At 39.0% G+C, this 26,770-nt stretch overlaps 1 protein-coding gene across 3 annotated transcripts in view; it reads left to right on the forward strand.

Annotated features, from left to right (window-relative positions):
• The window catches only part of LOC109484703 (heparan sulfate 2-O-sulfotransferase 1-like), a 96,265-nt gene that overhangs the window by 57,746 nt on the left and 11,749 nt on the right, over positions 1 to 26,770 (forward strand). For all 3 annotated transcript variants that reach the window (XM_019788054.1, XM_019788056.1, XM_019788057.1), the window contains exons 4-6: positions 8,992 to 9,130; positions 23,368 to 23,465; positions 25,435 to 25,592. In XM_019788054.1, coding sequence (XP_019643613.1) covers positions 8,992 to 9,130; positions 23,368 to 23,465; positions 25,435 to 25,592 — 395 coding nt within the window. The remainder of the gene's footprint in view (positions 1 to 8,991; positions 9,131 to 23,367; positions 23,466 to 25,434; positions 25,593 to 26,770) is intronic.

Below are 26,770 nucleotides of genomic sequence, written 5' to 3' on the forward strand. Positions count from 1 at the left end.
GGTTCTCGGAATCGACCGCTTCAAAAAAATCGCAAAATGAAAAAAAAAAAAAATTAATTCTTGTCATCTGCCGATTTTTTTTGGGCCCGAACGTCCACCCGGTACGTTCTATTTTGCACGGTACGTTTATTAATTTTTTGGAAATCAGTAATTTTTTTCGACTACGCGTGAAAAAAATCGGCAAATCTTCGACGTGAAGACGTTTATAAACGCGTATTGTAGCGAGAAACTTGTCATTTTCGGGCCGGTTTTCGCGATCGCCGCGTGCATAAATTTGTCTGAATGTTCCATTGTCATGGGTGGTGCTCATCAAAATACGAACTCCTCAAAGCTCTAAATTAGAACAAATTCTAACAAACTAAGCAAGTCATTTAATAGTTACGATTTTTAGCTACCATATTGTATTTGTCGATGTCGATTTACCGCAATAAAATCAAGAAATCGGGTAAAATATTACACAGTCTTCCCCGTAAAAAAATGAGATCTTCCGTTAACCCCAAATGACCTTCTTCCGCAGCGACGCCATGTTGGATATTTCTCGGCCTTTCTCTTTCTACCACAGTTTTGGCTCATTTTTACGACAAAATCCCGGGTAATATCGCCCAGAAAATATCTGAAGCCCTATCTGGTTGCTAGAGAAGCATTATTTTCTAATTTTAGTGGATTCTTCCCAAAAGAAAAGTTGTCGTAATCGACGCCAAGTTACGACATGCTGGGATGGTTCGCTGGGATTTTTAGGGGCCATTTTTGAGTAATCGGCACTTCAAAATTTTGTTTACTTTTATGATACGAACGCTAGCAAAAAAAAAAAAATGCTGCCACATCATGCCCATATTCTTTATTACCCGGTACCCGTTGGATTTTCTTGGCCAACATTTGGCAACGTACTCACGGCTGGACTCAGGCGGTGGGATTGGCATTTTGGCCGTCTCGGGACCGAAAACATGTGGACGCTGGACGCGTTAGACAGGTAGACGCAATGCAAGATTTCTTAACGCTTGAGTCGATGGGAAAAATTCAAGGGACCAACAAAAAGTGGTCGTAATGGACGAGTGGTCTCTATACAGGGGTGGTCGTTATTACAGGTTTGACTGTATGTATTTCCCAACAACATGACATGTCTACATTTGTACTAGAAATGCTCTCTTTGTTGTCTATTTAAATTCCTAATTGCAAATAACAGTTAAAGATTTGTGCATAACAGTTTCTAGTATAATAGTAAGAGCACATTTTAGCATAAGAGACACAGGTTACCCATCAATTTTGGTAATTTTCCGGGGGGTAAATTTATTCCGGGGGGTATTTTTATTGGATTTTGAAAATTTGTCCGGGGGGTACGTTTATTCCGGGGGGTATGTTTATTCGGCAGATCATTAACATCAATAATTTATCCTTGATACATAGGCTATAAAACAGCAATGTTTTAGCATGTATAGTCATAGCTTTGTTCTCAATCCCTTTTTCCAGCCTTAGCTTTACCATTTGGGCATGTTTTTTTTTTTTCGTCCCTGTCGCTTCACATTTTTCATGAAAAAATCCGAGAACCAACAAATTAAATTGGTGTGGCCTGAGGTGATATTAGGTACTTGGCAGTTGGCACACAGCACAGTGGTATATGTACCTGTTCTGGTGCCCTGCCAGCACCACATACTCCACGTCTTCCTGACAACTCCCCTGACCAAAATTAATAGCGAACCATGTCAGCATGAATACTGCATGAGTGATCGCGCCCAACGAGCTGATACGGTCTCCTAACGGGACGTCCCTCACACTTTACTGTCCTGCCGGGCTCTTTTATCTGTTTTCCGTTTTTGCCCATCGGCAAAGTTCTTCCAGGCTCGTTCTTCTATTAGACACAAATACGTGAGGGTTGTAGAATGACTCCTCTTTAGCCTAAATATGTATCTACAATATAATAACCTAAATATCTATCTGTATGTTGTGTTTTTGCTGTAATTCAGTGTACAGTAAGTTAATCTACTTTTGCAGTGCTGAAATTTCGCAAACTGGGAGTGGGTTGTTGTGTGTGTACGTAAAATTTAGCAACATGGGGAGTATCTTTGAGTTTGCAGTTAAAACAATGCTCAAATATTGAAGATCTCCGTAGTATATTTGCAGATTTTGTGAATTTCTTGAATGTTTTATTCATTAGTCACTTTTTACTCACACTTTACAGTCCTGCCGGGCTCTTTTATCTGTTTTCCATTTTTTGCCCATCAGCAATGTTCGTCTATTAGACATGAGTACGTGAGGGTTGTAGATTCTTCTTGGGCCTAAATATTATATTTATGTTGTACAGTAATGTTGTATTTTTGCTGTAATTCAGTGTACAGTTAATTAATCTACTTTTAATTATAGTAATGAAATTTCTCAAAAAAAAAAGAAGAAATTTTGCAAACCCGAGGAATATCTTTGTTTGAGTTTGCAGTTAAAACAATGCTCAGAAATCGAAGATCTCCGTGGTGTATTTAGAGTTTTTGTGAATTTCTTGAATGTTTTATTCATTAGTCACTTTTTACTCACACTTTACTGTCCTGTTAGGCTCTTTTATCTGTTTTCCGTTTTTGCCCATCGGCAATGTTCTTCTATTAGACTGTAGGTTGTGTGGGGTACGTGTACAAAATGTACTTGAGAATCGTAGATTCTTCTTGTGTCTAGTAGTAAGGCCACACCAATTTAATTTGTTGGTTCTCGGATTTTTTCAGGAAAAATATGAAGCGACAGGGCGAAAAAAAATAAAAATAAAAACAGGTCTAGGCATCCTATTATAGCCCCAAATGCTACAATATGAGCCATGAAGTCAACAAAAAAGGCTGGGTTAAAATTTAAAGTATAAATTTTGAACTTTTAATCAAACCACTGCATTGATAGATAGAAAAAAACTGTAACAACTAGGAAGAAAAGGAATTTCCTCAACTGTTGGGGGCAAAATATGAGCATTTTTGAGTTGATTCAGAACCAGAATCTTTTTTTTTTTTTTGCAAATCAGAAAAAAATGAAGAGGCGAATCCGAGAACCAACAAATTTAATTGGTGTGGCCTAAATAGATCTAAATATGTTGTACACTTGTATTTTCGCTGTGATTTAGTGTACAGTAAATTAATCTACTTTTGCAGTACTGAAATTCTGGAGTATGTTTGAGTTTGCAGTTAAAACAACTTTAACAATTAGAAATCGAAGAGCACAGTTATACACAATTTACAGATTTTGTGAATTTCTTGAATGTTTTATTCATCTAAGTCACTTTTTGCTCACACTTTACTGTCCTGCCGGGCTCTTTAATCTGTTTTCCGTTTTCGCCCACCGGCAATGTTCTTCTATTAGACATGAGTACGTGGGTAACCAGTTGTACATGTACGTGAGAATTGTGCAATGTACATGTAGATTCTTCTTGAGCCTAGATATATCTATGTTGTTACACTGTGTTGTATATCTACTTTTGCAGTACATGTACTAAAATTTTGCAACTTGGGGAGTATTTCCGAGTTAACTTTGCAGTTAAAACAACGCTCAAATATTGAAGATCTCTGTGGTATATTTAGAGTTTCTGTGAATTTCTTGAATGTTTGATTAATTATTCACTTTTTGCTGATTCTGTCTAATATGATAAATGCATATTCCCACTGGCTCTCATATTTGGCAACAGACATGCATGTAGTGCTCAGGAAACTGAAAACAGCACCAATATAAGTAAGGCCACACCGATTTAATTTTATGGATGACATCCTCTGAAGACCCCCAAACTAGTGCGCGCGGGCGAAAAAAATAAAAATCCGGCCAAAAATAAAAATGCTACAAAACCACAGGAATACAAACCTGGTATTGTGAATTTGGCGCATTACATAGCGACGTATAAAACAGGCCGACACATGCTGGATTTTTGCGGAATATATGAATCGACACTGCTGTACTGAGTTCTTGAGTCTTGGAGCTTCGGTAGCCTGGCTGCCGACAACCAGAGTTATCACCACCATGCACTACCCAGGCCTAAAAACAGGCCAGAGCCTCGGAATACGTGATCTTTTTTTTTTTTTTGTAGATCGGGCGAAAATCAATGCGCGCGCGGATGTCATCCATAAAATTAAATCGGTGTGGCCTAACAACAGTTTCAGCACCAAGGAGAGAACATTAATTCCAACATTTATTACAACACATGGCCAAGGCACTCTCAAGTTTTTTCAAATTATTTTTATGCTGCCACCAAATTGAGACAAATGTCTGAACAAACAACAGACATAATTTTCACCTGAGTAAAGTGAGGAAATTCCTGTAAAGTGCCTTTCCCAAGAGCACCAGATCGGTTGCATGGCAGGGTTCGAACCTGGGACCTCTTGGTTCTGTGGGCAACACTACCGTTACACCACATGACCCCACATGTGGGAAGACAGCACCAATAAAAGTAACTATAGTTTCAGCACCAAGGAGAGACACTCTGTGGGACCTTTCTTTGGACCTTTGTCCTAATTTCCTGTATTTCCAATGTGCCTAGCATGTGGACATAACTATAGGAACACAAGCAAACACACACACAAACAGTCACCAAAAAATACATACACCCCACTATGGTACTAGCAGTACCATGTAAATGTGGAACCTAGAACATATTTTTTGTGTTCATGGCAAGAGTCCCAAAAACCAAGAACTTCAAAAAGCTGCCAGCATCTAATCAAAACTTACAGTACCATTATGAATGCCTTTTTTAAACTTGATTTGCAAACTCAATGTATCAAACTTAACAAGGAAGCTTGCCGAAGGCTTTTGTTCCAGCGCAACATTTGTTAAGGGGGTCCTTTAAGGCCATGAGCTGGAGGGAAGAATATCTCATTGTGCACTATTCTTGGCTGCTGTCCACTTGTAGCTTGCCAAGAGGAAGCCATTCTTTCTGTGTGTTGGTGAAGGTTAGACATCCAGGTACTAAGATATGCCAAAACAGTTACTGAAGCAACTGGATATGATTTTGGTAACTGTTTTTTGGCGTTCTTTCAATGGTGGGGAAAGTTCAGTTCATCCCTTGAAAGATGACACCATGTTTTGCGCAAGTTCCTGTCAAACATTCTTCTCAATTACATGTATCATCTCAAGAGTAAAAAACAAATATTACAACAAACAGTAGATTATAATTCAAGACTTCCACAACATGAATACACTATGAAACATTTAGATCTATATCAAGATAACTTTTAAAGATAAGCCTAACATTTGAAGATAAGCTTGTAAATGATGAAAACAACAATTATAATAGTTCTTCATTAGTTTTGGAATTATCTTGGTTCTTGGTTATCCTGGCAAAAGTTCAAGAAATGGAACATGTTTTGAAAAAAAAAACCTTTCTAATATATAGGTCATACATATATTTATGGAGGTTGCAGAGATGCCATCACCTAGTTTTGCCCTTTATCGGTACATGAAATAACAACAAAGTTTAAGGTCCCCATTGGGAAAAAAGCAATGTTTGGCAGGGTCAAATTTGACAGGACCTTTGTAAGCAGGGCAAATTAAGTGTTATTCCATGTATAGGTCATTCCTGGGTCAGTGGAGGAGGGAGTATAATGACCAGCTTCTATAAAGCCGTAATATCGGCATGAAATGTGAGCTACACTTGGGGCTTGCTTGTGGTTCACATTAGGGCTCATGCAGTGCACCTTAAATGGAACTGAAACATTTGTGGACAACATTTTTGTAGACTACTGTACTTAAGCAGAAACGCAATCGGTGAGAAATTCACAAAAACTCAAAATATTTCAAAGAAACTGAAACACTTGAAACACTGGGACATTTTTGTAGGCTAAGCGGAAACAAAATCAGTGAAAAATTCACAAAAACTCGAAATATTCCATGTAGGTGTGGAATCTTCTATTCTGTTAGGTTCATAGCCCTATTCAGAAGTGCAATATTACACGGACAACATTTTTGTGGGCTAAGCGGAAACAAAATCAGTCAAAATTTAAAAAAAACTCGAAATATTTCATGTAGCTTTGAGATATTCTATTTTGGTTTTAGTTGCATCGTGAGCCCAGGTTCCTATATGTGTAGAAACCTGTTTGTCTTCTACTATTTGAGACAAAATATGCCAAGAGACACCTGACAAATTCCTTACACAGCACACAATATGAATGGTGGTGTCTTTCCTCTGACGCTTCCCCACTTTTAACATCTGCCTGCCCATGTTTCTCCCTTGTAGAGTTATCAATAATGTATCTGTGCATCCGAGAGAAGAGGAATGCCTTCGGGGTACATTGCACAGAATCATTAGGATGGAATGACCATTCTAAATCATGTCAAGTCAAATGTTTGTAGAGCAAGCGTTCATGTTGTCAGCATGATTTGTTCGTGGTACGTCATCGGTTAGACATCCAGGTAATAAGATACGCCAAAACAGTTACTCAAGCAACTGGATATGATGATTTTGGAAATGGTCAGACGTTTCAGGTAGCATCCACTACCTTTCGGCAGTGACACAGGAGAGTTGTCGGTAAAACAGGTTCATAAGTACAAACTATTAATTAATGATCTGTTCTTGTTGCACTGTGACTGCAATGTACTGGCAATTTTTTCTGTGTATGTTGTTTTTTTTCATGATCATCGCAAAGATTTTAATGTTTCTTTGTGGTTTTGCTCTGGAGAGTCATGATACTAGTAGATCCTTTAATATGTAACAATTGTGTAACAAGTCGATCAGTGTAGTATAGCTAGCTGCCGCCGCGCCATGTGCCTGCGAAGCTGGTGTGTTACGCCAAAAGGCAGTTATACCGGCTATACAGATACAGATGCAGATACAGAATATGGTGTCCAAAAATGCTTAAAATTCCATTGCTCATACAGTATTGCTTCACAAAAATTGGCAACATATTAGATCACATTGGACATTTATAAGTCCAATGTTATTCCCTTCTTGGAAGATGAGATTGCAACTAGTTGGTCTGGCCGTCTGAGTCACCATAATTGCACCAAGTAATGCCATTTGCGTCATGAATTTTCGAGCTAGGGCATTTCAAGGCTTCTTTAATTATACGTCATCCAACAACCCCTGTCTGGCATCAGCAGTGATTCATAAACAATGCCCTCCATTGATTAAACAGGCATGCATGTGATAGAATTATAAATGACCTAGGAGACCTTCGCTGGATTGGATATTGGGAAAGTTGGGATTTGGACGTATTGAGAGACGCCCATCACTTTTTTTACTATGGATTCTTCAATTGCTGAAGTTCTTTGATTGTCGCTTCCCTCACTTCACCATAGCATGTGTTCTCTAGTGGTTAGGGACCCGGTCTCTGGAACAAGAGTTTGTGAGTTTGATTCACAGCTTCGTTGCCCACCTTGTATGCTTTTTAAAATGGCCTCAGGGATACTGGTGCAATGGCCAAGTGGTTACAGTGTTCACATTACATTCGGTCATGAGTTTGATCCCTGGGCGAGTCATACCATGACTTTTAAAATGATACTTGTACTGCACTCTCTGCTTAGCACTCAGCAGCATTTGGGAAACAGTATGGTAGTTAGACACACACCACTACTAGTAGACTAGCCCCTGCTGCAGTGATTGCACTATTGTGTGGCCCAAGGGGTACTGAACTGGAGATGGGCACCACCCTATTCACCACCTGGTGTGGGATTAGGACTAAAACTTTTAACCTTAACTCAGTCTTAAGCTAGACATTATTGCCATTGCCCACTGTCCGTTGTACTGTATACATACATACATACATACATACAATGTACATGTACTGGGAATTTCCATGGTACAGTGAGCCTGATACGGGTATTAGGTTCACAGCCCTCCTCGCTGGTGCAATATTACACGGATCTGACTTGAGCTTACAACATTAATGTCCTCTCCAGTGATTTACAAAAGCAGACATCTCTGTCAGATGAATATTTGATGTCTCATTACTCCCCAGCCAAGGAAGCAACTCAGCTGTCCCAGCTCATTTAATCCTCATCTTTTCTATCTATTACCTCATTTATTACTAACCAGGCGAGTGGAACAGCCAAGTCCAACTTAATTAGGTTTTTCTAAATGATGGCCGAGGTTCCTCCCATCCACGGCTTTAAAAGGCAATTTCGCTCGCTGTATCGTGTCTGGTCCATAAACAAGTGATTACCTGATTTTAATCTTTTTGTTGTTGCTATTAGATTGAAACGAGGGGTGGAATGAGGAGAGGCTTTTCCAGTTGTGTTATACTATCTCTGTCTCTGGAGGAATGAAAAGCATTGAAGTTTGAGTCTGTTTTGTCCAAAACAACTTTTAAGACAAGCACAAAAGCTCACTTTTTCAGTGTACCAAAGAATCTAAACAAGAGACAGAGTGAATGGCATTTCAAGTTTCAGTGAATTTGAGTATTTTCTAGTATCCCCAAGCAGTACCTTCATGAGATGCTAAAACTGATGTAGAATACTCATATACACAATACATTGTACGTGCTCTTTACATACGATAGAAAATGTAAGAAAAAATGTAGGGGCAAAAAGTTTGGTTTCGAAGCATTTTCTACCCCCAGGTTGAAATACATGTATTTTTCATTGGAGCTCTCCTTGGTGCTGAAACTATTGTTAGTTATAATGGTTCTGAAAGTTGTGTTGTTGTCAACACTTTTTGATCATAAAGGAGTGTTAACGATTTAGAAAGAAGAACTGAATAGAAGTATTGCCTCTAAGAGGCACCTTTTGGTTCACATATTTATTCATTTATTTATTTTATCATAAAATGGCTGGGTAGCCCATTCAGCTAGTAGAAGTACCTTTCCAATGGAGCCCAGCATACATTATAATGACCAATGGCTAACCTGTCTTTCTCTAACTGTCTACATGTGTTTGTTTGTTTCCAATATACAGTAACTCAATACAACATCTCAACACATCTTCAGTGCTGGTACTTACTGTCTTTGTAACTTGAAGGATAGTTTTATAGGCAAGGGGGTGAAGTCTGCCATCTCTGATTACTTATTGTTGCTAACATATTTTTGTTGTACCTTTTGTTCTGTTCTGCAGGTTTGGTCTGCCTCAGAAGCCAGTCTACATCAACATAGTAAGAAAACCGCTGGACAGACTGGTGTCGTATTACTACTTTGTCAGGTGGGGCGACGACTTCAGGCCTCACCTCAGACGGAACAAGCATGGCGACAGCAAGGTAAACTGTTGTTTTGTTAGTGAGTGAGTTTGTTTGTTTGTTTCACATAATCGGTAAACCACCTTCACAGGCAACACACCAGTTTTGTACATGTAAGTACAAGCTGCATAAGACCAGACTGTATGGTTTGAACCACTCACACCGGGAAGGACCCCTACTCTTTTCAATAAGTGTGGTGGGATCTTTAATGTAAGGGCGACTACCCGGTGAGTTAAGGCAAAGATCTCCCCATTTAACGTCCTATCCGAGGGATGTCCCTAACCGAAGCTAGATACTCATTTTCACCTGTGTGAAGTGAGGAAAGTTGTATAAAGTGCCTTTCCTCAGACCGAACAAGCATGGTGACAGCAAGGTAAAGAACGATTATATGATTTCCATTGCTGTAAATTGATAACGTTTACCTTTGGAAAACATGTTGTTTTTGCTCTGTTTCTTCTTCTCCCATTCCACAAGGTCAATGACTTGGACCAGAAGTGTCACCATGGTAACTGGTGCTGTAGCAGACAACCTGTGGTGTTGGGTTACATTATGTTGCGAGTTTTAAGACAGTTGGACTATCACCTTATGTGTGAATTTGTTTGAGTGAGAATAAACAGACTTTACAGAGTAGTAATCATTTTCACTACACCATGTGGAGGTAAACATTATACATTTTGCTTTGCAAATGTTACCTTTCTAGTTTACATTGTTTTTACATAGGGCTTAACTTTGAAATGACCATGTACTAGCCCGACTGGTACAATGAATTTTTCAAAACCTCTCAACCCTCTGAAAATAGTTGCATCAGGTTGGTAAAATATAGGTTATTGTGATTTCCTTTTTCACAACCAGTGATGTATCTTACCTAATGCTTACATTTCGGTGTCTATCAGACACCTTCCTCAGAGCTTTGAGGAAGATGTCCGATAGACACCAAAACGTAAGCAACTTTACTGGTTGTGAAAAGGATATCCTAATATCCTCTTGAACCTTGTTTAGTAAGAGCTTAACTTGTTTAATAACAACATAAAGATAATTGTAACCGTGGGCTCAAAATCCCCAAATTGCAAATCCCGTGTACCTTAAACACTTAATGCTCTCTGGTTGGGAAAGATAACCTTTCTCAGCGCATAAATCTGAAGCAATAGACACAAATCAGCATACCATGATGTGTTAACAAAATCCCACTTCATCCCAGGCCTATTTCGTTTTCTCGTAGTTGAAATGTCACATCCTCCCCCTGAAACCAACCAGGGCTCGAAATACTGGGTGCATGTGTACCTTAGTGCACCCAAATTTGGAGCTGTGCACCCAGTTATTTTCTGTGGGTGCACCAGTGCACCAAAATATTTTTGTACGTATTTTTGTACATATCAAAGAAATAGTGCAGGATATTCTTGGAATACAAGTGTCAGAAAAAAAAATCTTTGTTGTAAGTTAGCCCCCATTTCAGATTCAAGGTCAGAAGAGGAGCAGTAAGATCTGAAAGATTGGTCTTTGTTTTATATGGTGCGCCCAAAAAATTTTTTGTGCACCTGATATTTTAGGTTGGGTGCACCAGTGCACCTATTCCCAAAAATGAATTTCAAGCCCTGCCAACCCTTCAAAACCATTGCTCTTGACAGAAAGTAGCTCGTAATTCGTCAACTGACCCATTTCTCACCCCGCTTTCTTGCCCCCCGATTGACCTTTCTCCGGCGATCATCGGGAAAACGGTTTTCCAATCATCTTGCCAAAACTGAGAAAGACAGGAATGGTGACATGCCTGTTGCTCCAATCTGTTCTCTGACCTCTCGCGAACCCTGTCGTATGAAGCTGGGGGATTATGAAAGGCGATGCTGTCAGTCAGTCACACTTTGCTGAGCACAACGTAGCGTGCAGATTTCACAGTCATCACACTGTATCATGTGTATGCCTTGAAACTTTTGCAGTGGTTTACTTTTGGGGTTTTTAGGGTGGTTATACCGGCTATACAGATACAGAAGCTGGTGTGTTATGCCGAAGGGCGGTTATACCGGCTATACAGATACAGAAGCTGGCGTGTTACACCGAAGGGTGGTTATACCGGCTATACAGATACAGAAGCTGGTGTGTTACACCGAAGGGCGGTTATACCGGCTATACAGATACAGACAGATACAGAATCTGTTCTCTGACCTCTCGCGAACCCTGTCGTATCAAGCTGGGGGATTATGAAAGGCGATGCTGTCAGTCAGTCACGGCTTGCCGAGCACGATGCGTGCCCTTTCTAGCTTGCAGGTTTCACAGTTTTCAAGGTGTTCAAAAACTTGTGTTTCCTAGAACTATTGTAGAGGGGAACTCGCTGTCACCAAGTACAGTAGGGGCATTATCATTAGATAGCTAGCTATAAGCTTTAAACAAAGTTTAGATTTAGATGTGAAACGGCTTGGTGTTGGACAAGTCGTTCTGTGTAACATAGCTAACTATGTAGAAAACTTTTCCATCTTTGTAGAAAAGTTGATAAAGTAGAAAGACCCATAAATAGTATGCCATTTACATTCTCTGCACACTTTTTCAGCCACACTTCAAAAATCCATACAAAAATCCGTCATTGTCAACAGCACTGCCATAGATTTGGACCAATTTATGGCGACGTCAAATTTCCTTATTTAGGTCAGAGCAATCCAGCGTATGTGGGATTGGATGGAAGATTGGGTCCAAGTCATCGTAATTGCCGTTTCCTCATGCAATATAGATCAGTCATCATTCTAGATATCGAATGATTCGTCATTTCCTAACATACAACGTAGATGTCAGTAATTTTTCATCAAGATGATACTATAAGAGTCTTTTTTGTGGACAATTATCTTTCCTCATTGTATGTTATAAAAATTATTTTGATGACTGCCCTCAGTGAATTCCACACAACAAGAGGTCAGAACCAAGAGGTCCCAGGTTCGAATCCTACATGTCACCAACTTTGTGCCCTTGGGAAAGGCACTTCACACAACTTTCCTCACTTTGCTCAGGTGAAAATGAGTATGCTAGAATGATCATTATCTTGATCGTGGGCATTAAAATAAAAACCAAAGAAAACCAATTGAACAATGTTCTGGTGACTTTCCTGCCATTTCTAAATTACCAAGTCTAATTCAAGAATACCAAAGACTTGGTACATACTGCTTTCTTTGCTTAGCTCTCAACATCTATGAGAAAGAGTATGGGAAGGTCAAACACACACCACTACCAGCGGGCTAGCCCCCTGCTGTAGTTATTACACAATTGTGTGGCCCATGGTCTACAGAAATGGAGATGGGCACCACCCCTATGCTCTGCACAGAGTGGAACAGGATTTTTTTTTTTAATTCAAGAAAGTTCTAAAATGTATCCAGAGGTGCTACACTAGTAATTAATGTTGCTCGGCTGATTACTTCTTTTGCAGCAGACTAATTGGGGTGAGGTGAGGTCACCGGCATTTGATCATTAGCAGTTTTGTGCACGCCGTTAGCACTTGATTATCCATGGAAATCGATAGAAATGGTCTGTAACTTATGTCAACCTTTGTTCAACTTCACAGTCATTCCCTCAGAAGGATTGAGATGTTCAAGAATTCATTCTTTAATCTAGAACTATCGCAGAGTAGAACTCGCTGTCACCAAGTACAATAGGGGCACTGTCAATAGATAGCTTTAAACAATGCCTAGAGTTAGAAGTTCAAGGGTTAGGTGTAACAAGTCAATCGGTGTAATGTTGCTAGCTGCTGCCGCACTGCGTGACTGCGAAGCTGGTGTGTTATGCCAAATGGCGATTATACCGGCTATACAGATACAGATACAGAATCTGATACAGATAAGTTGTTAGGCTTGCCACTCACAACTGACGTTCTTATGCACACTAGCAATTAACTCAGCTTGCCTATCCTACAATATGTTGTAGAATCAAAAGTAACTAGAAAAGTAACATTTGCAAAGCAACTGCATAATGTTTGCTTTGCATATGGTCTGCTCTGTTAATTCTTTCCCAAACACATTCACATATATGGTGATAGGAGTCCAAATCCCTCCTACTATAAAATTGCAACATTATTTAACCCAACACCAGTTACCATGGTGAGAGACAGTCTGGTTCAGTCAGGTCAGAGGTCACTGTTTGGAGAAGAAGACAAAACGTAGCAAAAACAATATGTGTTCCTTTCAAATTGGTAAACATAAAAATTCAATACAATTCAGACCTACACCTACCTTGCACTTCAGTAGGTTGCTTTTTTTATAATAAATTGAAATTGAATTCAAACATTAACTACAGTTAGATTTCCAAACGGATGCTCTGGTTAAAATATACAACTGTACATTTTTTGCAGTTTTGAAGTTGAACACTATTGCTATCATAGGATTTTGTTACAACTTACAGTCCCTAACACAAATTGGAACTGTTTTTGTTGTCATTTCGACATTGACCTTCCTTTGTTATAGTTGCTTACAGTAAGTTGCATACCACAATGATTTAGTGATGTTTACAAACAGATGCCCTTGGGACAAGTATAATAAAAGCAATTACAGGTTGTAGGTAATTAAAATCCTTATGTTTCAAACTGTGGAGCAATTGGAGGGCTCAGGATGACTGTGTTCTCATAAGTTATAACCCTAGGCTATCAATATTAAATATTAATATTAAATATTTTTTTCTCTGCAATTATGATTGCACATGCATGCATGGTATAAATAACATGGCAATAAAAAATAAAAATTTCTTGCAGTAGACTTATTATACATGTACCTGTACTACTACATGTACGTATACTTTTCTTTGGAACTTGAATGGAAGTCTATGGATCGAACTGGTAACCATTTACAAAACATTAATTTTGATTCTTAATTTTTATATCTTTACTCTTTGCATAATTAATAGCATTTTGCAGGTGGCAACTATCAACAAAGTCAACAAAAATCCACATTAAGTTGAATGTAGCACCTACAACAGGGCTGGAGGAGGCTACATACAAGTAATTTGAGATTGAGAAATATGTGTTTCTTCACTGTTCCAGTTTTACCTGCACTCAAACCTGCATACAGTATGTACACGTAGGTGGTACATGTAATTATTATTTCAAACTCTAAATAACTAGTAAAACCCCTCCAAGATCCTGTATAAAGACATCATACAATGTGTATTCCTCGATATATTCTCGCAAGTTATCATCTCATTTTGTCTCAGAAACAGGTAATTTCTTTGGATTAGAGAATCCCAATTAAACCGCTCTCCTACTCCTCAAACTAGCGCCGTAACAATCCATCTTAGCGGTGGGCATGGCTCCTTAATTTAGCAGTTCCCCAAAGATTCATCCATGTCTGTCTGCGAATTCGCTGCTATGGATCTCCCGATGCCCATAAACGATGTTGCGTTCCCTGTAACAACACTCCAACTGCGGGAAAAATGTAATTTGTACGAGGACAAAATCCAATCAAGTTGAACCATTCACTGTCGGTTAGAGCCACTCAGGGAACCCAGGTCTGCATATTCCAAACACTTGTCATTGGCTGCCTGGTTATATAACTTATAATGAAGCAATTAAACTACAGGAAAGGTTTTATAGTACCAAAATGGAATGTGAAACGGCCAATCCGTATGCACGCCAAAAGTAAACTGTTCAAAATTGAATCTTTCAATTTGATTGGTAGTTATTGTTACCAGTAAAATTTGACTTTGTTCATTTGAATAATTGTTCATTTATAAGGTTTAGGTGTGCAGTTTATAATATAATATAATACATGTAATTGGGAACATTCCAATGCACACAAACATTGCTGAATTTTAGTTTTTTTCCAATATAGCACACACTATCTTTCTCTCTCTCTCTTTCTCTTTTTTTTTCTCTTGCTCTCAAATCATATGTAGACACAAGCCCATACATCACGTACCTTCTTGTCCCTGCATTTGACATCCCTTTGCCAAGGTGACACAAGAAGTTAAACCCTGCACTAGTTTAGTACTAGGTTATACATAATACCACCATTTGATGAATTCCATCCCCTGCCCGTAGTGTGCCCCCAGTCCGTCAGACGAGCATGCAAGATGCATTGGTATTCTAAACAAAGGGTGAATGATTGGACTCAATTTGTAGTTAATAACCAGGAAATGACAGGCGAGGGGGGTTGCAGGCGCTCATCATGTCGGCGGATAATGCGCCCGTGCTCCACCATTACGGGGCGTTTAGAACTCCCCAATGTGACCTTGAAAACAACTGCCAGTACATGGAACCTGCAACTTCTTTGCGAGGCAGTTTCGATTCAGAAAGTTGGCCTGAAAAACTAATCTCAAAACAAATCTATTGGTGGCTGGAAAAGACTGTATCAAATTGTCCAGGCAGTAGCCATTACGGGGCGTTTAGAACTCCCCAATGTGACCTTGAAAACAACTGCAGTCATACATACCTGCAACTTTACTCTCAACTCAGTTTTGATTCAGGCAGTTGGCCTGGAAAGCTCAAAGCAGAATCTTTTTGGTGGGTGCAAACTTAAGACAGTATCAAATTTGTCCACCACGAAAACATCCAGTCTAGTTGTAGATGTACACCTGCAACTTTACTCTCAACGCAGTTTTGATTCAGAGAGTAGGCAGGAAAAACTAAGCTCAAATCAGATATTTTGGTGGCTGGAAAGACAGTATCAAATTAAGGGGCGTTTAGAATATCCCAATGTGACCTTGAAAACAACTGCCATCCAGTCTAGTTGCAGAATGGAACCTGTAACTTCTCTGCAACACAGTTTCGATTGAAGAGCTGGCTGGAAAAACAGATCTATTGGTGGCTGGAAAAGACTGTATCAAATTGTCCAGGCAGTAGCCATTATGGGGCGTTTAGAACTCCCCAATGTGATCTTGATAACAACTGCCTTCCAGTTGTGCAGTCATACATGTACATAGAATTACCTGCAACTTTACTCTCAACGCAGTTTCGATTCAGAGAGTTGGCGTGAAAAACGTTTTTTAGCTCAAAGTAGAATCTTTTTGGTGGCTGCGCATGCAAAGACAGTATCAAATTGTCCTCTGTTGGCCTCTTCAAGTGTACAGAGGCTAAATAGTGATACATCAAAGGGTATTTGTAAGTTATATCTGTACAGATACAGAATGATATAGATACTACAATTGTAGCATCAATATTTCAGTTCATAAAACTCTTCCCTACAATATCCACTCCCCCAGTGGTACATGTAAATTGACCAATATATGTATATAGTTGCTGAGGTTATGGGCACACTACCAACATTGATGGACACACTCTTATAGGAGTTATACAGGCCAAGCTTGTGTCTATTACCCTACCTCCCTACAGTGTATGGGAGTTATTAAGCCATGTATTGTATCTTTTACCCATGAGGATACTTTTTTACAGCCTTACTGGTTCCAAGAGCACAACCATGACTGCACAGAAACTTGGAAATTATCCCAAAGTGGCCTGAAAACATTTGTCCAGAAGCTAAAGCTTTTTTGTTGGGTTTTTGAGTCTCACATTTTTTGTTATGTTCTACAGCTTCATGTATGTTATGTCAGGGCTAAAGTCTTTGAAACACAGTTTTGATTCAATACACATACAGATACTACCACTTGCCCAGTGGTAACGTTACATGTAACCTACCAGTAGTACATGTAGCTGATGTTACGGGCAAGGTACTTGATGGACACATTCTTATGGGAGTTATACAGGCCAAGCCTGTGTCTACTATATACCTTACCTCCCTAGAGTGTATGGCAATATGAGGATACTTTTTACGGCCTTTCTGGTTCCAAAAGCACAATCATGACATTGCCCAGAAAGTTGGCAATTATCCCAAAGTGGCCTGAAAACATTTATCCAGAAGCTAATTTTTGTTGGGTTTGAGTCTCACATTTTGTTATGTTCTACAGCTTCATGTATGCTATACTCAATGTATGTCAGGGCTAAAGTCTTTGTAGTTTTGATTCAATACATATACAGAATCTACCACATGCAGTGGTACATGTACTTGTAACCTACCAGTAGTAGCTGAGGTTACTGGTAAGGTACATTCTTGATATGGGAGTTGATGGACACAATTCTTATGGGAGTTATACAGGCCAAGCTTGTGTTTATTACACATGTATATACCTTACCTCCCTACGGTGCATGAGGATACTTTTTTACGGCCTTTCTGGTTCCAAAATCACAATCATGACATTGCCCAGAAAGTTGGCAGTTCTCCCAAAGCGTTATCATGTTGCAGCCAGTTCTGTTGTATGAAGACCGCCGGAAGCGGGGATTCTGGCAACAAATCCAACTGTTCAAAATACTAAGCCTCTGGGCACACAGACTCAATTTCTTGGTTTCCAGATATTTTTATAGGAGTAAGGAAACAGATATCTATAGTGCTGGGGTGAAACAGAGGTAAACTTAAAGGATTCTAATGCATTTTTTTTGTAGGTCCAAATTCTACCACTCAAGACAGAAAGTGTGGTATGTTGTTTGTTATGCCAAAAGGCAGTTATACCGGCTATACAGATACAGAAAGTCAGTATAGCAAACGGGTTACCTTCTTTCTACATACTATGAATATACACAATGTACATGCATTAGTGCTTTTACTCAAACTATTAATTTTTATTTACTGGGCACTAAAACTTTTATAAGGGCAAAAATTATTGTAACAACTGGGCAAAAACTATATTATAACAACTGTTAAGGTTTTCTAATGCATCGGGGTGGATTCGTATAGCCTGACTTTCACATTGTGATCTTTTTTTAAATTTATTTATGTTTACCAAAGGAAATTATTTTTGCTACGTTTCTTCTTCTTCTTCTGTTCCAAACACTAACCTCTGACCTATCTGTCACCATAGTAAGTGGTGTTAGGTTACAAAATGTTACAATTTCATAGTATTAGTAGGCATTTAGACTCCTGTCACCATATACAGTACATGTATGTGAATGTGTTTGAGTAAGAATTAACAGAGCAGGCCATATCCAAAGGTAAACATTATGCATTTGCTTTGCAAATGTTACTTTTCTAGTTTTATTTTTGAATTGCAAAAAAATGAAACAGCAAATCCAAGAACCAAGTAATTCAATTAGCATAAAGGAAGCCAGTCAACTGGAACAGTTACATGTACAAGATGAATGGCTTCACCTCCCTCATAAAATGATACCTTTTTGGAGAATAAATGGTAGATAGGAATAAAAGTATCCAGTATTATCCGTTAAGTGCTTTTCAGTGCCCTAGCCAGGGGCTTTGTTTCAACGTTAATGCATTAGTTTGGCATGAAGGTCACTTACAGTATGATCCTCAGAGCTGTCAAATACATCGCAGTCAACAGGTATGGAGATTGTTCATTTGTGCATCTGGTATCTGTATCTGTATAGCCGGTAAAACCGCCTTTCGGCGTAACACACTGGCTTCGCAGGTACGCGGCGCGGCGGCAGCTGGCTACATTACACTGATTGACTAAGTCTTGTTACACCTAACCCTTGAACATCTAACTCTAGACGTTGTTTAAAGCTATCTAATGACAATATTATGCCCCTACTGTACTTGGTGACAGCGAGTTCCACTCTGCGATAGTTCTAGGAAAGAATGAATTCTTGAACACCTCAATCCTTGGTTGATAACTCTTACTGGTACTTGAAGGCATGGCTACAATGTATTTCTTGTTCTCTTCTGGGCTGGTATTAGGTACTAGTATGATCCTCCAAGCTGTCAAATACAATGTACATCGTAGTCAACAGGTCCGGAGATTGCTCATTTGTGCATCTGGTTCAAATTGCATAGTAGTTACGGTAGACTGGAACAAGAACATGATAGCAGCACTGCATGGCAAGCTTCCTGGCTAGCGCTGCTATGGTGGCTAAGTTGCAAGTCTTTTTGTAACAAAACATTTTGACAAAATGTACATTCATGAATTTTAGAAGGTAGATTTTCAATTAAAAAGGTGATAATAAAGATCGCGTTTGGCACTGTCATCTTTGGCACTTATGTCTTACTATCATCTTCTATACATTAAACCGTCAAACTTGTCCAAGACAACCACTCTAAGAGACCAAGGAAAAGTGGTCTTCTTTTTCTATATCTTGATATCATAATGTATTATAATGACAAAAAGTATGGTTACAAGACTTGACAGAGAACAAGAAAACCACAGGAAAATTTCCACCCATAACCAAATTTTCGACTGTACAACTCAACTCAATTCATTTGTCATTCCTTAGTGGCAAAGGCTTGAATAACTGTTGGGCAGTCTAAGTTGGGTAAACTTGCTTCATAACGAAAACATATTGCAGTTTTCCGACAGCTTTTATTGCCATACTCCATAAATGCCAAATAAAAATTGAAAACTTTATACATTTGTACTTTGTTTTCTATAAATATTTAATATAAATATTTAAAGCTTGAAAGCCAGCCATTTCACATACTTTATGGACATAAATGAAAAAAAAATCGAAAACTTTATACTTTGTTTTCTATAAATATTTATCACTAAAAGTACCCAGTTACGGTCGCATAAGCTTTATTTATAGTAAATTATAGTTATGATTGATGAAAAACATGATATGACAAGCATGAAAGCCAGCCATTTCATGTGCTTTATGGACATAAATGAAAAAAAATCGAAAAGTTTATACTTTGTTTTCTATAAATATTTATCACTAAGAGTACCCGGTTACAGTCCTATAAGCCTTATTTATACTTATGGCTGATGAAAAACAATATGACACGTTTGAAAGCCAGCCGTTTCATGCTTTATTGACATACATTACAAATATAAATCAAAAAGTTTATACTTTGTTTTCTATAAATATTTATCGCTAACAGCACCCGGTTAGTCGCATAAGCCTTATTTATAGTAAATTATACTTATGGCTGATGAAAAACATGATATGACAAGCTTGAAATCCAGCCATTTCACATGCTCTATGGACATACATCACAAATAAAAATTGAAAACTTTATACTATTTTCTATAAATATTTATCACTCATATCACCCGGTTACGGCCGCATAAGCCTTATTTATAGTAAATTATACTTATGTCTGATGAAAAACATGATATGACAAGCTTGAAAGCGAGCCATTTCACGCGCTGCCCCGAGGCATTATCTGCAATCGTAGCAGAGACAAAATCCATTATACAAGCGGCACAGGTCCCTCGGCGTTACTGACAGCCAGGCTGATGGCAAGTGACGGGGTGGCAACGCTTCTGAACGTGCCCCCAACCTTTCGGGAAAATGGGAAAACCCGGCCCCCGATTTAAAAGGTGCAGTCAAAAATCCATTATGACAGCCACTTCTGCCACTCCACGATAGCAGATGAAACGATAGCATGCGGCAACACGTGTGCCTGGATTGGATAATTCGCTCTGCATCGTGAAGCCACTAACAAGCATCACCCGATGAATTAACCTTGTGCAAGGAGGCTTTTATATAAATCTAAAGTTTTATCTTCGAGTTTTAATAAGATGGCAGGCAGAACTTTTGCATTTGAAGTCAGATCACGGTATGTACACCGAAGAATTAACCTTCAAGTTCAACAGTCCAAGGATGTTTTTATAAGTTTTGTTTCTGAGTTTTAATAAGACGGGAGGCAGAACTTTTGCATTTTAAAGTCAGATCACGATACCCCGGTATAAAATGTTCATCAAAGAATTAACCTTGTCCAAGAATCAAGGCTTTTTAAAGTTTTATCTCTGAGAGTTTTAACAAGATGGGAGGCAGAAGGTATGTACATCAAAGTACGTAGTACATAGTCTGAGTTTTGATAAGATGGGAAGCAGAACTTTTGTGTTTAAAGTCATATCACAGTATCAAAGAAATGTATGAGTGGCCTGCGGGGCAATGATATTACAACTGTTACATTAAAGCCTAAACAAGTCCAAAATGGTTCTGAATATCTATGTACAAGTACTTTTACTCAAATGTATGCACTCAAGTATGTACATGTATCTATTTGTTACTACATACAAGAACATTATATAGTGCCCTTGCTACATGTAAAATTGTACAATTATCTACCACAAAGATGAAAATAAAGCAAGGAAGAAAACATAGAGTGACGTTGGGAGGTAAACCAGAAAAAAAGCAGTTACTGACAAGCAACTGGATATGATTTTGGAAATGGTCAGACGTTTCAGGTAGCATCCACTATCTTTCATCAGTGACACTGGAGAGTTGTCAGAAAAGCAGGTTTATAAGTACGGATTATTGATTGATACGCAAATGAGTGTAGACAATTTTATGGAAAGTCCAGAAGGAAACAAAAATTAGACACTAGTCAAGACAACGATGATGGGTGCTACCTTAAACGTCTGACCATTTCCAAAATCTTTTTTTTGGGGGGCATATCTTATTACCTGTATGACTAACCTTGACCTACGTTGGGAGGTAAAATTCTGACATTTTTGCCAATTGGGACCAGGCTCTGAGCCAAGTGCTCTCTTCTTATGCCACACGACCCACAGGACATACACTCCTTTTTGGACAGTAGATTCTTTGTATGTGAATTCCATCCCAGCCAGAAGCTTAAGGGTATTCAAGGAAAATTTTTCCCTGAAAATAGTTGTGCAATAGCGCAATTGGTAGAGTGCTCGCTTTGTAACCGGGAGGTCGTGAGTTCCAACCCCGGCCAGGTCATACCAAAGACTTTAAAAATGTTACACACTTCTTTCTCTGCTTAGCACTCAGCACATATGAGAAAGAGTGTGGGAAGGTCAAACACACAGCACTACCAGCGGACTAGCCCCCTGCTGTAGTGATTGCACAACTGTGTGTCGCCCAAGGGCTACAGAAATGGAGATGGGCACCACCCCTATGCTCTGCAATAGAGTGGAACGGGACCTTTTTTTTTTGAAAATATCTTTACATAAACCATGCCAAATATATGATGGATTGTGCAATTATGACCAAAGTGCATGTAGGTGGGAGTGAGGGGGTGAGTATGTAGGTGTAATTCTGGCCGATTTGTAAATTTTAATCTATCAATGCATCATGGTTTTAATACAAATGGGGATGGTACTTACAATCTCAGTACAGGCCTCGAAATTCATTTTTGGGAAAAGGTGCACTGGTGCACCTAAACTAAAAAATTAGGTGCACCAAAATATTTTGGGGTGCACCATATAAAACAAAACATAATTAGAGATCTTACTGCTCCTCTTTTGAGCTTGAATCCAGAATGGGAGAATAACTTCAAAATCTTAAACAAGTACTACAAGAAAGATTTGATTATTTTTCTGGCACTTAGATGCCAAGAATGTCCTGTATACTATATACATTTTGATATTTTAAAAAAATCTACAAAAATATTTGGGTGCTCCAGTGTACCCACAGAAAAAAAATGGGTGCACAGCTCCAATTTTGGGTGCACTAAGGTGCACATGCACCCAGTATTTCCAGCCCTGCAGTACTATCACACTGCACAGAAGGGTTACGTATTACAGGAAAATCTTCTGCCGCAAAATATCTCCAGACATGCAGAATGTATGTGATGGATTGTTCAATTCTACCCCAAAATGCATGTAGGCCTAATTTTGGCAGTTTTGTCAAATTTATCTAAATCCTCCGCTAGAAGATAGACTCTTGCCTCCAATTTCTGGAGCCTTGGCGTAAACTGGCGGCAGCTCACTTGATGAAAGCAGGAGCGGGTGATGTATCGCCTGTCGTCGACTGACCTAGTGCCAAGCAGGATGAGAAATGGGCCTCGCAACATTCTCCACCGCATGGCTTACTTTAGAAAGGTTGTCCAGAACACATCAGATTCTATGGTACATCTTGTGCATGATGTTTGGAATGATAAGCAGGATAAAAAGAAAGAATCTTGATAACATTCGGAAGAGTTTTTAGTTTTGTCACATATTAGGAAAATTAAGAAAACTGGTACAAAATCAGATCGACATAAGATTATAAGACATAGTGTACATTTTGCATGGGCTTGAATAAAGATTACAACATACTGTCTAGTTTTACACTGGTTGTACCCATAAAAAAACTGGACCAGGTGTGTTACACCTTAGGATGGTTTACTGGTTTTGCAAAACTACCAAACAAAAGTCCAGCTGGTAAGCTGAGGACTCAAATAAGGCAATGAAAAGAAGAAAAGTCTGACACAAGTATGCCTTATCTGAGCCTGTTATATATCTCAATATAGGCTCATGCAGCATCTGTGAAAAAACACACCATCTTTTCGAATTCTACATTACAAAAAGGAGCAAAATGGGGAACTAGACCGGACAGAGTTTCACCCAACACCCAATCGACTCTGGTGTCTAACACGTTTTCACCCTTCCTGTTTATCCTGCAGACGTTTGATGACTGTGTGGAGCAAGGAGAGCCAGACTGTGCACCGGAGAAACTCTGGATGCAGGTTCCCTTCTTCTGTGGACACGCCGTGGAGTGCTGGTAAATACATATGATTCATTCATACATTCATTCACTCACTCACTCACTCACTCACTCACTCACTCACCCACTCACTCACCCACTCACTCACTCACTCACTCACTCACTCACTCACTCACTCACCCACTCACCCACTCACTCACTCACGCACTCACTCACTCTCTCACTCACTCCTTGATTCATTCACTGTAGCAGTGTGCATAGTCCAGTGTGTAGTAAGACCAAGAGGTGATGAGGTATGAACTTGTTTTGGTACTCGTATCTGCTTAGAAATTAGGGATATGATCTCCAAGGAGATGTCTTTTAGCAGATGTTTTTAAAAATCTTTATTGCATTTTACACAGCATATAATAATAAACATTTTTTGTTAACAAGACTAAAACACACAGAAAAACTAATCCACAGATGAGGTATAACATGTACATAGCATTTGTCCTCTCTGACCATGGACCATGGAAGATCTAGAGTAGCTCTAGCCACTGTGAAAGAAGTTCCATGAGTCATTCATTCATTCATTCACTAATTCACTCATTCACTGATTCTTTCACTCACTCACTCATGCATTCATTCCTGCCTTCATTCATATATCATAATTTTTTTCTCTAATGACTTATATATATATCATACACCTTTGAAACTTGGGACTCATAAAAGAACATACATTACTATTATGTTATCCATTCCTTTCAATCTACGCTAATATCTTTCAAAGAGAGAAAACCATAACAGAATGAGAGATGCTTGGGGGTTAAAATCATCTTTATTTCAATATACAAATATATACAAGATGACTCGTTGAAGTACACCTAGGCCAGCCCTTTATCTCATTATAATTAAGAGGAGGGCGCAAGGTAAGTAAAATGTAACAAGTGTGCATCGGACATTAAACTTTTCGATTAAAATTGTTTTCTACACATACATTTCATTCATACGTATACTTACAAACAATTTTTTCTAGAACTTAAAGGTTAAAAGAAAAGAATCAAGCCTGTTGCATCAAATTTATCTTTTACAAGAGAATAGGGCAGGGAGAAACCCATAATAACGAAATATGGGAGCTGGCATGTGGTCCCTAATGCAATATAACGGCAGGTTGCAGAAATTATTGATGTAATCATAGACAAGGACCAGAACCTGATGGATTGTAATGAATAGATAACTATCTGTGCGGGATAAAGCTCACCAACTGTTGCTGGAAGTGTGATGGAGGTTCGATTTTATGGAAAATTCTATATGCAAGCTGTCGACGATACCAGTTATTGGCTCTGTGATTTTTCACTGCTCATTCCGGGATGACAAAATGAAATTGTATTCTTTTTCCTAATTATTTCTAGTATTGAAGTTCATAACATTTATATGTACAGTGAGAAGATATAGAAGTCAATACTGTTGTGTGTGATGTTTTCAGTAAGATGTTCAACCTTAGAGCAGGTGCATTTTAGGAGAAAAGGATGTTATCTTATGGATGGGAGATTCTAATGAAAAAGTCGCAGCATGCACATGCACATATACTCATCTCAAACACACATGTCAAATGCACAAGTCAAAAACACGTCAAAGACACACACACACACGCACGCACACACACACACACACACACACACACACATATAGTCACACTCACACACACACCACACACACACACACACACACACACACACACACACACACACACACACACACACACACACACTACACACACACACACACACACACACACACACACGGCACACACAGTCACACTCACACACAGTCACACTCACACACAGTCACACACACACACACACTCACACACACACACACATACTCATACACACACACAGTAACACAGTCACATACACACACACACACACACACACACACATTTTCTCTTACATGTACATTTGTACCTAGGGTACACCTATCAACATTGTAAAACTATTTTTCTAAAATAAAAAATTGACTGAACCTATCTTCGTGTATGTTTTAGGGAACCGGGAAACAGGTGGGCTTTAGAAGAGGCGAAGAGAAACCTGGTGGCCAACTACTTCCTGGTGGGAGTGACAGAGGAGCTGGAAGATTTTGTCATGTTACTGGAGGCAGCGCTGCCCAAATTCTTCAGGGGGGCAACAAGTCTCTTCCAACAAGGTGAGTGTTCATCGATCATTTGTGGTTCTGTTGTAACTGTCTGTAACATTATTGTAAATACTGTTGGAAAGACAAGGACTTCCTTCCATGGTTGTTGGTCAAAATATGAGCAGTTTGGTAGTTGTGGTAAGATTTGATGGTGTTTTTTTTGGGGGGGGGCAGAGAATTTGTAAACTTTTGATGAATGTACGTGTATGGTCAAACCTGTCTGTTACAATCACTTTAGGGACGTACTGAAAATGTTGACAATAGACAAGTGGCCACTACAGACAAGATTTTAAATGCTTGGGAAAATGATTTGAAAATGGCGGCCACAATTATAATGCCAGGTGGTTTTCATGGTGGTCACTACAGGTTTAATTTTATCTTGGTTTGTTCCATGTCAGCAGTAGTTGATTCAGCACCAAGGACAGTGAATTTGTAGCTTTTTGATGAAGGTACATTGTGTAGTTAAGCCTGTCTGCCATGATCTCTCAAAATGCTGACAGAAAAATGAACACAACAGACAAGGTTCTAAATGCTAATTTGGTGGTCTTGATTCAATGGTTTGACTTAACTTGATTTCTTCAATGTCATTGTCAATGTCAGCAGTTCTAATTTCAGCACCAAGGACAGGGAAACATGTACAACAGCAGTTCAACAGTTTTCCTCTCAACATTTCGTCAACTGCCATTAAACTGTAAATTTCTGATGTTTTGCATGTTCATAGTGATACTAACGATTTTATCCATTTTCAAGCTGTCAGATTATATTCATAGATAATGATTATTAATGCAGGCCTTAGTTGCACAAGGGGGACAGTGAATTTGTAAACTTTCGTGTACCATGTACCATGTGTAGTTAAGCCTGTCTGCCATGATCTCTCAAAATGCTGACAGAAAAATGAACACAACAGACAAGGTTCTAAATGCTGATTTGGTGGTCTTGATTCAATGGTTTGACTTAACTTGATTTCTTCAATGTCATTGTCAATGTCAGCAGTTCTAATTTCAGCACCAAGGACAGGACAACAACAGCAGTGCAACCGTTTTCCTCAAAGCTTGTCTGAAACTGCCAATAAGCTGTGAATTTCTGATGTTCTGCATGTTCATAGTGATACTAACGATTTTATCCATTTTCAAGCTGTCAGATTATATTCAAAGATAATGATTATTAATGCAGGCCTTAGTTGCACAAGG

Source organism: Branchiostoma belcheri, unplaced genomic scaffold, assembly GCF_001625305.1.
Source record: "Branchiostoma belcheri isolate BF01 breed outbred unplaced genomic scaffold, Haploidv18h27 scaffold7, whole genome shotgun sequence".
NCBI lineage: Eukaryota > Metazoa > Chordata > Leptocardii > Amphioxiformes > Branchiostomatidae > Branchiostoma > Branchiostoma belcheri.